This window comes from Schistocerca americana, chromosome 9, assembly GCF_021461395.2.
Source record: "Schistocerca americana isolate TAMUIC-IGC-003095 chromosome 9, iqSchAmer2.1, whole genome shotgun sequence".
NCBI lineage: Eukaryota > Metazoa > Arthropoda > Insecta > Orthoptera > Acrididae > Schistocerca > Schistocerca americana.
This window is the reverse complement of record NC_060127.1, coordinates 63,748,649-63,761,304: the sequence shown is the minus strand read 5'-3', so window position 1 is coordinate 63,761,304 and position 12,656 is coordinate 63,748,649. Positions and strand designations below refer to the sequence as shown.

Here is a 12,656-nt window from a genome sequence, read left to right as displayed (position 1 = left end):
CTTATGTTTTCATCACTTGTTTGGGAGTGATTATCACATCCACAAGAAAACCTAAATTGGGCGAGGTAGAAGACTCTCTTTACCCATTCACCAAGTGTACAAGTTAGCGGGGTCGACAACATATTCCTGTCATGTGACGCACATGCCGTCACCAGTGTCGTATAGAATATATCAGACGTGTTTTCCTGTGGAGGAATCGGTTGACCTATGACCTTGCGACCAAATGTTTTCGGTTCCCATTGGAGAGGCACGTTCTTTCGTCTACTAATCGCTCGGTTTTGTGGTGCGGTCGCAAAACACAGACACTTAACTTATTACAGTGAACAGAGACGTCAATGAACGAACGGACAGATCATAAATTTGTGAAAATAAAGAAATTAAATTTTTCGCTCGAGGGAGAACTTGAACCAAGGACCTCTCATACCACAGCTGCTCACACTAACCACAGGACCATGGCACTCCTGAGCTCACAATGTACTTGATGTTGCCTATCTTGCCCATGGACTACTCACTTTGTATATTTTGCTTATTTTTTTCGTAGTTCCACACAGCTTCTTCCTGTTTTCTCGATTGATCTGTGTTCTGTTTTCCAAGGCCTATCCACTGCGCCAACTTATAACTAAATCTGAGGGGGGTGCGATGGGGATGTTCCCTTGTCAGCAGATGGAATAGTTTTGTCACAGCTGCTTCTGCCAAGGGTGTCAGTAGCTCTGACAGAATGTCATCTATTCCAAAGGTCCTGTTTCGACTTCGATCTTTCAGTGCTCTGTCAAATTATTCTTGCAGTACCACATCTCATCTTCATATACGTCTTCTTCCATTTCCATATTATTTCTTTCAAGTTAGTCTCCCTTGTACAGCCCTTCTCTATACTATTTCCACCTTTCAGCTTTCTCTTCTTTGCTTAGTACTGGTTTTCCATCTGAGCTCTTGATGTTCATACAGCAGCTTCTCTTTTCTCCAGAAGTCTCTTTAATTTGCTGTAGGTGGTATCTATTTTCCCCCCTAGCAAAATATGCTTCTAAATTCTTAAATTTGTCCTCTAGCCAGTCCTGCTTTGTCATGTTGCACTTCCTGTCTATCTCATTTTTTAGACATTTGTATTCCCTTTTGCCTGCTTCATTTGCTGCATTTTTATATTTTCTCCTTTCATCAGTCAAATTCAGTATGTCCTGTGTTACTCAAGGATTTCTATTGGGCCTTGTCTTTTTACATATTTGATCCTCTGCTGTCTTCACTATTTCATCTCTTAAAGCTACCCATTCTTCTTCAGCTGTATTTGTTTCCCCTTAGTTCTTTCAACTTATCTAGGTCCCATCTCCTTAATTTTCTACCTCTTTGCAATTTCTTCAGTTTTAATCTACAGTTCATAACCAATAAATTATGGCCAGAGTCCACAGCTGTCCCTGGAAATGTCTTTAAAATTTGATTCCAAAATATGTCTTACCATTATATAATGAATCTGAAACCTTCCAGTGTCTCTCATGCCTCTTCCACATAAATGTTCTTTCATGATTCTTAAACCGAGTGTTAGCAATGATTAACATGGACACAGTAAGAAGGTAAAAAACACGTTTCGACAAGGACCCTTCCATTACGCTTATGAAGTGTGAGGAATGTCGATCTATTGCCAGACGGAAGTCCTGTTACTTCAGTTCCTGACCTCTTGGTTCTCACACTTTGATAAGGTGATCAGGCATATGATCCTAATATGTAGATAAGTATAGTAATAGAGATCTCTCATGTGTTCTGCAGTAGTGTTGACAATTTTTTGGGTACATTATGCTACAAAAAAATACAAGAAAAGTGACGTTATTAACTCCCCCTCCCCAAATTACTACAAATTACTGCAAACTTGGTGCATTACTCCACTCCACCACTTTTTTGTAATGGTAGCAGTAAATTTAATTGTTTCGTGGTCAAATTAATTTAAACAAAGTGTGATCATACAGTGTAATTTCTTGGGGTAACCTGTGGCAACACAAGTTAAGTGACGTTGCTGTTCACAGGAGCTGCAGCAATTATGGATGCTTCAAAACCCTCTGCTTTAGCTTCAATGGACCGGCCTGGAAGGAAGCACAGTCCCGTTGTCAAAACTGATGGAGAAAGTTCTGCAAAGAAGAAGGAAAATAAGCCAGCTGAGGTTTCGCCCAGGTGAAAAGTCAAAGCCTGTACTCTGTGTTTTGTACGAGCTGTGTGATGATATTGTCACTTACTGTAGCTATTACTGTTTATTTGTTCACGGAATGTGGCATTTTGTCTTCACTTAGACTGTTGTTTGTTTATTTTTACTACCAGTTTCTGCTTATGAAGCCGTTGACTAGTGAGTGCCTGTATAGAGAAGCATACATATGTTACCAATATGAACATGCACAGTATGAATTGAGAGACTGTCAAATACAGGGCTCGGACAGTCAGTGCAGCAGCAGGCAGCAGCTCTAGCATTTGGCTGATTTGGAGTAATATAGTTTAGTTTCTGTGTTTTCTCACACTTCCATGAAGAAGTGGATTGTATCTGTGTATTTTACTGTACAAACTAGTGTTTGCCAATGTACATTAAATTTTTTCTGTTGTTTAAACCCAGGGCCGTTTGTACCACTAGACAAGACTATGTGACCACCTAGGGCGGCAAAATTTTAGGGACAGCAAAGGGTAGAAAAAGTTAATTTCAAATCAAGCAGTGAAAACAATGAGCAAATGGGGAGAAAAAATGAAAAAGAGGAAAAATTAAAATGCTGAATTGTTCTGAAAACCATATGTAACAGTTGCTTAATAAGTCTTTGTTTTGGCGAAAGTGGATGCTGGAAAAGATGAGATTTATCCTCATTCGAAAAATATTTCAATAAAAACAGAAATGAAGGAATACCATGATTATTCAGATAATCTTGTTTGATACTTTGGCATGTCCCCCATCAGTATAGCATTATTCCTAAATTCAATGAATTTATTAGTTCATTGTCTTACAGATAAATGAAATAAGTAACTAATGCCAAATTTGGTTGCACTGGTATATTCAGATGAGTTCTAGTTTAAAATGTTCAGCATATTCTTCTTGTTTCAGCTATTTTGGGAAATTTCAAAAGTTGATGACAACTAATAAGAAATTGAGGACATTTGTTTTAAAGGAATTGAGGAGACAGCATGAAAATTGAGGTTTGTCCCCAGAAAATGAGGACATATGGTCATTTTAATTTAATGATTAAAAGTATAATAGATTTGCAATGTTGTTGTGCCTTTTGATGTTGGTCGTGTTGGAGGAGGGGAAATATCAGGGAACCCAATGGTAGTAAAAGAGATGGGTTTTCATTTTTCAGTTCTCGCATAGGGTACCAAAACACCTAGCAATAGTCCTGCATAAACCTTAGTGCATATCCTCGTGTGAGGCAGCTTCCTTGTGCAATTTTTCTACCACCAGAAGCATCACATTGCATGACGACGTTTAAATCTCATGTTAGTACACAGTGTATAGTTCAGATTGGTGCTTTAGACTTTGCATTTTTTCCATACAGTAGCTTTCGTGTAAGGAAAGTTTCTAGTAAAAAGTAACTGTTGATGCATCCATTTCCAGTAAAGACATTTGTTTCTGTTTGAAGAGCCCACAGATCTTTTGGTCCCAGGTTGTATTGTGAATTAAGCAGAGCAGATTTTAACGTTTGTTTATTCTCCTCAGTATATTTTGCATACATTCCAAACTTGGTAATGCCACAGTCACCTAATTTTCTCTTTTGCAGGGGTCTGTTAGTACTTTCTAAAATCCTGAGTGCTTGCTTATGCTTTTGAGATCTTATTCAATTTAAAAAAAAAAATGGTTTTGACACACACACACACACACACACACACACACACACACACACACACACACACAAACCCACAGTGCAATATGGCTAGGGTCTGTGCTTGTTAGCAGACAGGAGGAGAATTGGCTGCTATCTGTAACCAGCTGGAAGCTGCATTGACACCTATTGACAAGCTTTGGGCTGTTCTTCAAAGCTGTGGCAACATGGGGCTACAGTGATGAGACCTATAACACGTTTGGTACCATTAGAATCCCCTGGTGACCTGGTTGTTACTGTCTCTTCTGATATGCATCATTTGACTGGTATCTCCTCACTTAAGAGTGGGTGGTGGGTTCGCATGTCACTGAGTAAAGGGCGAAAGGGAATGTCCCACAGGACTGGCTTCTTGAGCCTTAGCAACAGATATGAGATGCTACCCGCAACTGATAATACTTTTGAGCTAGCACCTGATGCCTCTTCTGTTGGGCCAGCGGCCAATTTTCATGCACATTCTGTACAAATTCAGAGGGTGGGTATGCCAGTCATTGGGAGTTCCGACATTAAGTGGTTAGTGAAGCCCATTATGAAAATAGCATGCAGGGCAGGAAAAAATTCCAGTGTGCACTCAGTGTGTTTGCCGGGATGGGGGGAGGGGGCGTTTCATCTGTGATGTGGAGGAAGCTCTGCCAATGTCTTTCGAGGGCACTGGGCTTGACTGGCTGCAAATAGTGGCACTTGATGGCACCTGTGAAGGCTGCCACTTGGGTTCTGAGGCTGTCCTCTGCACTTTCCAGCATATGGCTGATTTGTTGAATGCAACTAGCATCGCAGGCAGGCTGCACGTTCAAGCTATTTGTAGCATTGTACTCAGGGTCAGTCACAAACCTCTGCTTTGGAGCAGAGTGAAGGTCTAAGCCAGAGGCTCGGATGGCTTTGTAACAGTGTCGGATGTGAATTTCTGGAGTTCCGCTGTCAGATGGAGAACTGTTGGGTTCCCCGTAATAGGTCAGGTGTGTATGACAAACAGGAAGTGGCTACTAGGTTAATGGTGTACGTGGGGTGTGCAAGTGGTGATTTTTTAGGTTAGAGAACCTCATCCCCCACCCCCGCCCTTGGGATCAGAGACAAATTGCCTGCCAAAATCGAAATTACATCAGCCACAATGTTCTCAGAGAATGCACCTCCTCACAGAATGTACATAGAAAAGATTAGTATGGAATTAGTATACTGCAGGGGCTTCCAAGGAAAGGTCCCAGAATTAGTACTGTTTATTGAACATTATGACACCCAGAGAGTATTAAGGACAAAAAGTTGGTTGAAACTGGAAGTGAAAAGCAACGAAATCCTAAGTTCATTTTGGAATATTTATTGTAAGGATAGTTTAGTCACCAATGGTGCAGTGTATTTATTGCAATAAAAAAACTTGATAGTCTCTAAGGAAGTTATCACAGATTGCGAATGTGAATTAGTCTGGGTGAAGTTAAGTATCAAAGGGCAGTCAAAAATGGTAATCGGATGCATTTATAGACCACCTAGGTCAGTAGCACTTCAGATAAAACTTATAGAATATCATTAATAATTTTCTTGATCATTCTGTTGTAATAGGGCGTAAATTCAACTTGACAGGTATAATTTGGGAGAGTCGTGCTACCAAGACTGGTTATTATTCAGAATGTCTTATCCAAAAATTAATTCAACCAGTGATCGGAGAACCAAATTGAGAATCTAATGTTGTAAACCGCCAGCCGTTGTGGCTGAGCGGTTCTAGGTGCTTCAGTCTGGAATCGTGCTGTTGCTACAGTCCCAGGTTCAAGTCCTGCCTCGGTCATGGACGCGTGTGATATCCTTACGTTAGTTAGGTTTAAGTAGTTCTAAGTCTAGGGGACTGATGACCTCAGATTTTAAGTCCCATAGTGCTTAGAGCCAATTGAACCATTTTTTTGTTGTAAACCTTCTAACATCAAACAGACCTCAACTTATCAAACCATTTAACTAAGAGGAAGATACCAGTGATCATAAGGCTGTGAAAACAACTCTGACTACAGGTATCTCAGGGGGTCTCAATGAGGATAGGAAAATATTTTTGCGTAGCAAGAGTTACAGGATACAAATTGCAGAGTAACTGGGTAGTCAGTATCAAATATTTGGTGCTGAGGACGGGGATGTGGAGGACAAATGGAAAACCATTCCAAAGCACCATTCAATATACCTTAGACAAATGTGTTCCGAGCAAGGTCTTAAATGATGGGAAAGCTCCTTGTGATTTATTAGCCATGTTAGATAACTGCAACAAAAATGGAGAGAGCTCCAGCACAGATTCAAGAGCAGTCAAAACCTAGCTGAGAAAATCAATAAGCAGTTCAAAATCCTCTAATTCATTCACTCAGTGCCTATACTGACACAAAAATGGGAAAAAACAGAAAGAAGGCCGAAATGCTGAGTTCAGGCTTCCAAAAATGGTTCACTGCAGAAGATCGTAATGTGGTACCTCCTTTTAGTCGTAGTAGGAACGTTGAAATGGCAGATATTGAGGTAGCCAATCATGGAAGAGAAAAGCAGCTTATGACTTAGTAGTGGAACGGCATCAGGTCCAGGTAAGATACATATAAGATTCTACAAAGATTATGTGAAAGAACTTACTCCCCTGTTAGCAGCAGTTTATCATAGATTATCGAGGCAACAGGGGGTACTTAGAACTGGGAAAATGTGCAGGTCATTCCCATATTCAAGAAGGGTCATAAGACAGATGCACGTAATAATAAGCTTATATCATTGACATTAACCTATCGTAGAATTATGAAACATTTTATGCTCAAGTATTATGACATTTTTGGAGAACAAAAATCTCCATTATAAAAATTGATATAGGTTTGGCAGATAGAGATCTTGCAAAACTCTACTCGCTGTGTTCCTCCATGTGATCCATAGCTCTGTAGAAAACGGTGCTCAGGTAGATGCTGTGTTCCTTGACTTCAGGAAAGCATTTGACACTGTCCTGCTCTGCCATTTAGTGAAAGAAATACAAGCTTACTGAGTGTTATACCAGATTTGCAACTGGTACCACCCGAATCACATTGTCTGCCAGGATTTCGACTACCTTTTACTGTGCCCAGAAAAGAGAATTATCCTCCCCACTATCCGCACCTCCACCCATTCCGCAGTTGTATTCCTCCACCCACTGAAGCTACTGCCCATCTCTGCTTCTCCCTTGCTCCTGACCCCTTACTTCACACACGTATAATATGACCTACAGTGTGTTTCACAATGTGTGTTTCCACATTTAGAGGCTGTAGAGGGGTCTTACTAGATCAAGTTTCACATAGGAACCCATGTTCGGAAATGTCATCCAACAATGCTACAGAGCATGAAAGTTGTAGGTGCTGGCGTCTGTAAAAAATGTAGAGGGTGGTTCTGTGATGATTTTGCAAACTTTCAAGGATGATGGAGACGGATAAATGTATCAGTTTCAAGTCAGGGTCCCTGGTTTGGAAATGAACAATTTGAGAGTTACAAGCGAAAATCATTCAATTCCTCTGACAGTGGAATATATGTACCAGTACTGCTGTTGTTGCTAAGAATGTAGGGTATGTAGCTTTGAGAGGTGGTAGCATGAACCAAGACAAGAAAAAATGTCTATTAAATATCAGCTGTAAAATGCATACCTGAAGGAGCTATCAGCACTTGCTCATCTTCGCAAGTGTGAAGCACGTTTCCTCTATTGAACAAACCGAGCGTGGTGGCGCAGTGGTTAGCACACTGGACTCGCATTCAGGAGGACGACGGTTCAATCCTGTCTCCGGCCATCCTGATTTAGGTTTTCCGTGATTTCCCTATATCACTTCAGGCAAATGCCGGGATGGTTCCTTTGAAAGGGCACGGCCGATTTCCTTCCCCATCCTTCCCTCACCCGAGCTTGCGCTCCGTCTCTAATGACCTTGTTGTTGACGGGACGTTAAACACTAAGCTCCTCCTCCTCCCTCCTCTATTGAACAAGTGCTCATAGCTCTTAAGGTATGCATTTTAGAGCTGGTGTTTACCAGATTTTTTTTTTCTTGTTTTGGCCCACACTACCACCTCTGAAAGTTGCCTACCCTACAATCTTAGCAACAGCTGTACTGGTACACGTATTCCACTGTCAGAGGTATCGGAATGGTTTTCAGTTATAACTTTCGACTCATTCATTTCCAGTATGGGGACCCTTACCTCAAATAGATAAATTTATCCTTCTCCATCATCCTTGAAAGTTTGTGACATCACCACAGAATAATCCTGTAGATACATACATTTACAGGCTCCAGTGCCTATAACTTTGACAATCTGTAGCATTGTTCAATGACTTTTCCATTGTTGGGTTCCTATGTAAAATTTTACCTACTAAGTCTCGTCTACAACCTCTAGAAGTGTGTAACATGAATCGTGAAATCTCCTGTAGATGTGAGGTCTTGCCTGTATGTCCTTCCATCATCACCTACTCCAGTCCTGTCCAGTCAAAGTCGGAGCCACCCATGAAAGCAGCCATGTGGTCTACCGATTCAGATGAAACCACTGTGCTGCCTTTTATGTGGGTGTGACCATTGACAAACTGACTGCCCAAGAGAAAGGACACCTACAAACTGCGTCTGAGAGACAGCCAGACCATCTGGTTGCCGAGTGTGCCGCCCGACACGTTCTGCTCGAGTTGAACGACTACTTTGCTGCCTGTGTTGTCTCTATTCTTCCTGGTGTCTCCAGTTTTTCTAGATGCACCATGGGGACTGTCCTCTGTTGCCGAAACCACCCTGTCCTCAACTTGTGTGTCCCTGTCCCCACCTGCCTTTTCCCATGCCGCATTCATACTTGAGCCTCCCACACACCTGCTGAGCCACTGCTCACATTTCTTTGATGCTTGCCCATCTCGCTCCCTCCGCCATTGACTCTGCTATCCCTCTTATAAGGTTACAGATATAGTTACTCCTCGAATATAGATACCTGTACCTTACACATAGCGGTCTAGCGCAGCACACTGCCATTAGGAGAACCTTCAGTGATCATGAATATGGGTTTGGCGCCAACCGATACTGGTGGCGGGCAAGGCGAGGAGTGGTGGGGAGTCGTGGCTGGATGCCAGACATGGTTGGACAATATGTGGCCACGTGCAGTGAGAAGTTTGATAAATCCTTGATACATGTTTGTGGCTGGAATTGAGAACTCGTCAATATTAGAAGCGAGTTGTTAGCAAAGACTGGTAGAAGCAATGGTTACCTCAGAAAAGTAATAACAATCTGAAATAAAAGTGAATTTCAGTACTTGTGCATAGAAATGTTAGGAACGCGTACTGTGCATTGTACTAGAGGCAGTAAACTTTTCAGTTCTATGAAGTCAATATTTCCTTTCAAATCATTTTCATGCGTATTGGAACCAACTGAGTGTGAAGATTTTTAATAGCAAGTGTGGTAATTTTGGTAGGGCATCTACTGGCAGGCACACTGTCCAATTTTTAGTCCACAGGTGCATGTTCCTTAGGAGTAAGTTGGCCACACTAAGCTGTGCAGCATAAACTTTCTCCAATCACTATGGTTATATGAACACAGCTGGTTTTAGAGAGAAACAAGATACCCACTGCAGGCTGTGCAGCATAAGCAGTGGTTCGATCGCAGGGCTTGTATCGACACAACTGGTTTTAGAGAGAAACTTGACTGTGATAGATACGAGTAGGCATCTCCCCACCCAACACCTCTCCCGTACCCCCACTCTCAACCTCAGCCGAGATTGCCTCTCAGTGTGGGCACGGATGCTGTCGGGCCTTAGAGCCTGAAGATGGGCCACATCCGTGTGAGTTGTATGAAAATGTGAGTGTTTTTCTAAATTTGTAGAAGGACTTTGTCCAGTAGCTTAGTCTACTGTACTTTAAATGTGCCTGTTTGACAAGGGCACACACTGTGTTATGGCCTTGCACCTGGGAATAAGAATCTCGGAAACTGTGGTAAGTGCTCGAAGGACCGTGAAACCACAGCTGGGCAAGATGTTGGACATTCACCCCACATCACAGGAAGTGGAGGTCAGAGGCTTGCCCACTCCATAAAGTAGGATAGGTGGTGACATAAGGCAGATGTGATAACAGATTACAATGCCGGTATAGGTACACATGTTTTGGAGCACACCGTTTGGTGCACATTGTCAAACGTGGAGTTCTGCAGTTCACGGCCCCAGGCGTTACGGTGTTGACCCAACAACATTGATAGTTAAGATTGCAGTGGGCAGGGGATCGTCGAGATTGTACTGTGGGTGCATCACCCGGTCTGATGAATAATTTTTCTTGTTACACTAATTGTATTGTTGTTTCTGGATACGCAGTCTTCCAGGCAAACAGCTGCTCAAAAGACACACTGCTCCATAGATGCAGGCTGATGGGACAGTATTGTGCAGTTGGAGGGGGAGTTGCTTCTGTGAGACCTGCCATAGTCATCAGAGGCACTGTGGCATCTTTAGAATGTGAGAATATTATTGCACACCAGCTGCATCCCCACCTTCTCGATACCTCCTCCAATGGTGGTGGCATCTTCAAGCAGGATATCTGACCATGTCACAAGACCATAATCGCGCTATAGTGATTTGAGAAGCATAATAGGGAACTGACATTGATGTTTCAGCCACCAAATTCTCCTGATCTTAACCCAATGGATCACATCTAGGGCACTATTTGGCACCAGCTTTGTGTCCTCAAACCACCGGCCCGTAATTTGCAGAAACTGCATGACCTGTGCATAAATGTATGATGGTACTTATCACCAAATGCCTTCTGAGGACTTGCTGAATCCGTGCCACACAGAATCACTGCTGCACTGTGCTCCAGTGATGAACTCACATGCTACTAAGCAGCTGGTTGTAAAGTCTCAGTTCACCAGTTGTAAAATGTAAAACAATTTACTAAGAAATGAAGATATGAAAAATTAAATTACAGTAGATTTTTCTGATGAGGACATCAGTTACAATGACAATTCAGCTCTAACGTGATTCGTGTGTTAGTGCTGTTCCTCGTAAGGAACATACTTCTCATTCTTGCTTAATATGACAAATTTATATGCGTGAATGCTCTATACGATGACATTTTCAGCCTCAGTTAACAACAAGATTTTCCAAGAACCACTTTACTGTAGAAGGAAATCTGTTGTTGTAATATGGAAGCCTTGCATATTCTTCTCTCTGCCCTTCTTTCGACAATAGGTGTAGTATAGACTCCTCACCTCATTGTTACCCTAGTGCATTCATACTACAGTAGGGGTGACAGTCACAGAACTCGTCAGCAGTACACGTGGTGTCCGTTTCCATAACAATTCGATCAAAGTGCACACATTTTAGAACAGCATGGCCAGTAAAATAAAATTTTTAACGGTGGAAGAAAAAGTGAATGCGATTCATGAAATTGAGAACAGAGCTAAAAAGGCTGACATGTGTTGTCAATTTGGCCTCATAAATTCCACAGTCCAAATGATTTGAAGAACAACGAAAAGTTGTTACTGCAAAATGTATCTAAAATTACTCAGTTATGAAAAGCTGAATGCAGCGACGTGGATGAGGTACTGCATAAATTGCTTAACGAACAGGGAAGCATCAGTCTACCCATTAGTGGACCTGTACGTATAGTGAAAGCAGGGGAATTTTCCAGAAAGTTAAAAGATGAGGAATTTGTGTGCAGCAGTGGCTGGATTGACAGTCAAGCAATGTCACAGCATTACTTTTGGCAAAGTGAGCAGTGAAGCCAACAGTATGAATATTGAAAGAATTCAACAATGGCTCACCACTGCGTAGCCTACAATTTGTGATTGATATGCAGACTGTGCCATCTTTAATGCAGACAAGACTGGCATTTTCTTTAAACTGACTCCAGACAAAACTAGTTATCTAAAGAACGAATAACAGTTCTGGTTTGTGGTAACCCAGATGGAACTAAGAAGAAAAAAGTGCCCACGTTAGATAAGTCAGAAAATCGTAGCTGTTTTAAGCATGTAAAAAATGTGCCAGTGCAGTACAATGCTGATAAAGAAAAAGTTCTAAATGACCTCCAAACTCTTTGGAGCTGAAATAAAGTGTTGGGATCAGGAGGTTATAAGTCAGAAAAGGAAGATACTGGTTCTTGTTGACAACTGTCCAGCACGCCCTGAACTCTCTGCTCTGGAGAATATTAAGCTTGTTTTTCTTCCTGCAAATACTACAATCTTATTGCAGCCCATGGACCAAGAAGTAATTAGGAGCCTGAAAGGACATTATCGTAAGTTCGTATTACTGAAAATGATACCATGCATTGAGAAAAAGTAGGATTCTTGTATTAGGCTGATGGTGCATTGCCACAGCTTGGAGCTGGATCACAGTCCAAACCGTCAAGAACTGTTTCCGTCATGTGGGAATCACATCTGAAGGAATAAATGCTGCCGTAACTGAAGACGTGTAAGATGACACTGATCTGCCACTATCTGCTCTGCTGCCAGAAATCAGCTGTGGTATTCTCAATCATTGTGACTATGAAATGTATGCAAGAATAGATGATGACCTTGTAACAACCAAAATGCAAACTGAAGACGAAATTCAAATGAAGTGAATAATTGGGGACACGGTGACTATAAAATGAGTGAGGTAGATAAAGAAGAGAGGAAGAAGAAAGAAATAAAGTGCCTATCCCTATGGCGAGTGATGCTTTAGAAGCCATTAGAACTGTGAACATGTGTGAAGCTAAGTGAGGAAGCAATAAAATTGCAAATGAAATAATGAACATAGATTATAATTTAGATGGAAAGTCCTAAGTAAGGACATTTGGTGAGTACGTGACATAATGCTGTATGGACTGTATTCATGTAACCTTAAGAGTGAGATCTGTATATAAAATAAAACAAGGTTAAATAAATT

At 41.6% G+C, this 12,656-nt stretch overlaps 1 protein-coding gene across 1 annotated transcript in view; it reads left to right on the top strand.

The window, feature by feature from the left end:
• Positions 1-12,656, top strand: part of LOC124551245 (DNA repair protein XRCC1-like) — a 65,054-nt gene that overhangs the window by 10,764 nt on the left and 41,634 nt on the right. Inside the window, exon 5 of the mRNA XM_047126239.1 lies at positions 2,010-2,154. Coding sequence (XP_046982195.1) covers positions 2,010-2,154 — 145 coding nt within the window. The remainder of the gene's footprint in view (positions 1-2,009; positions 2,155-12,656) is intronic.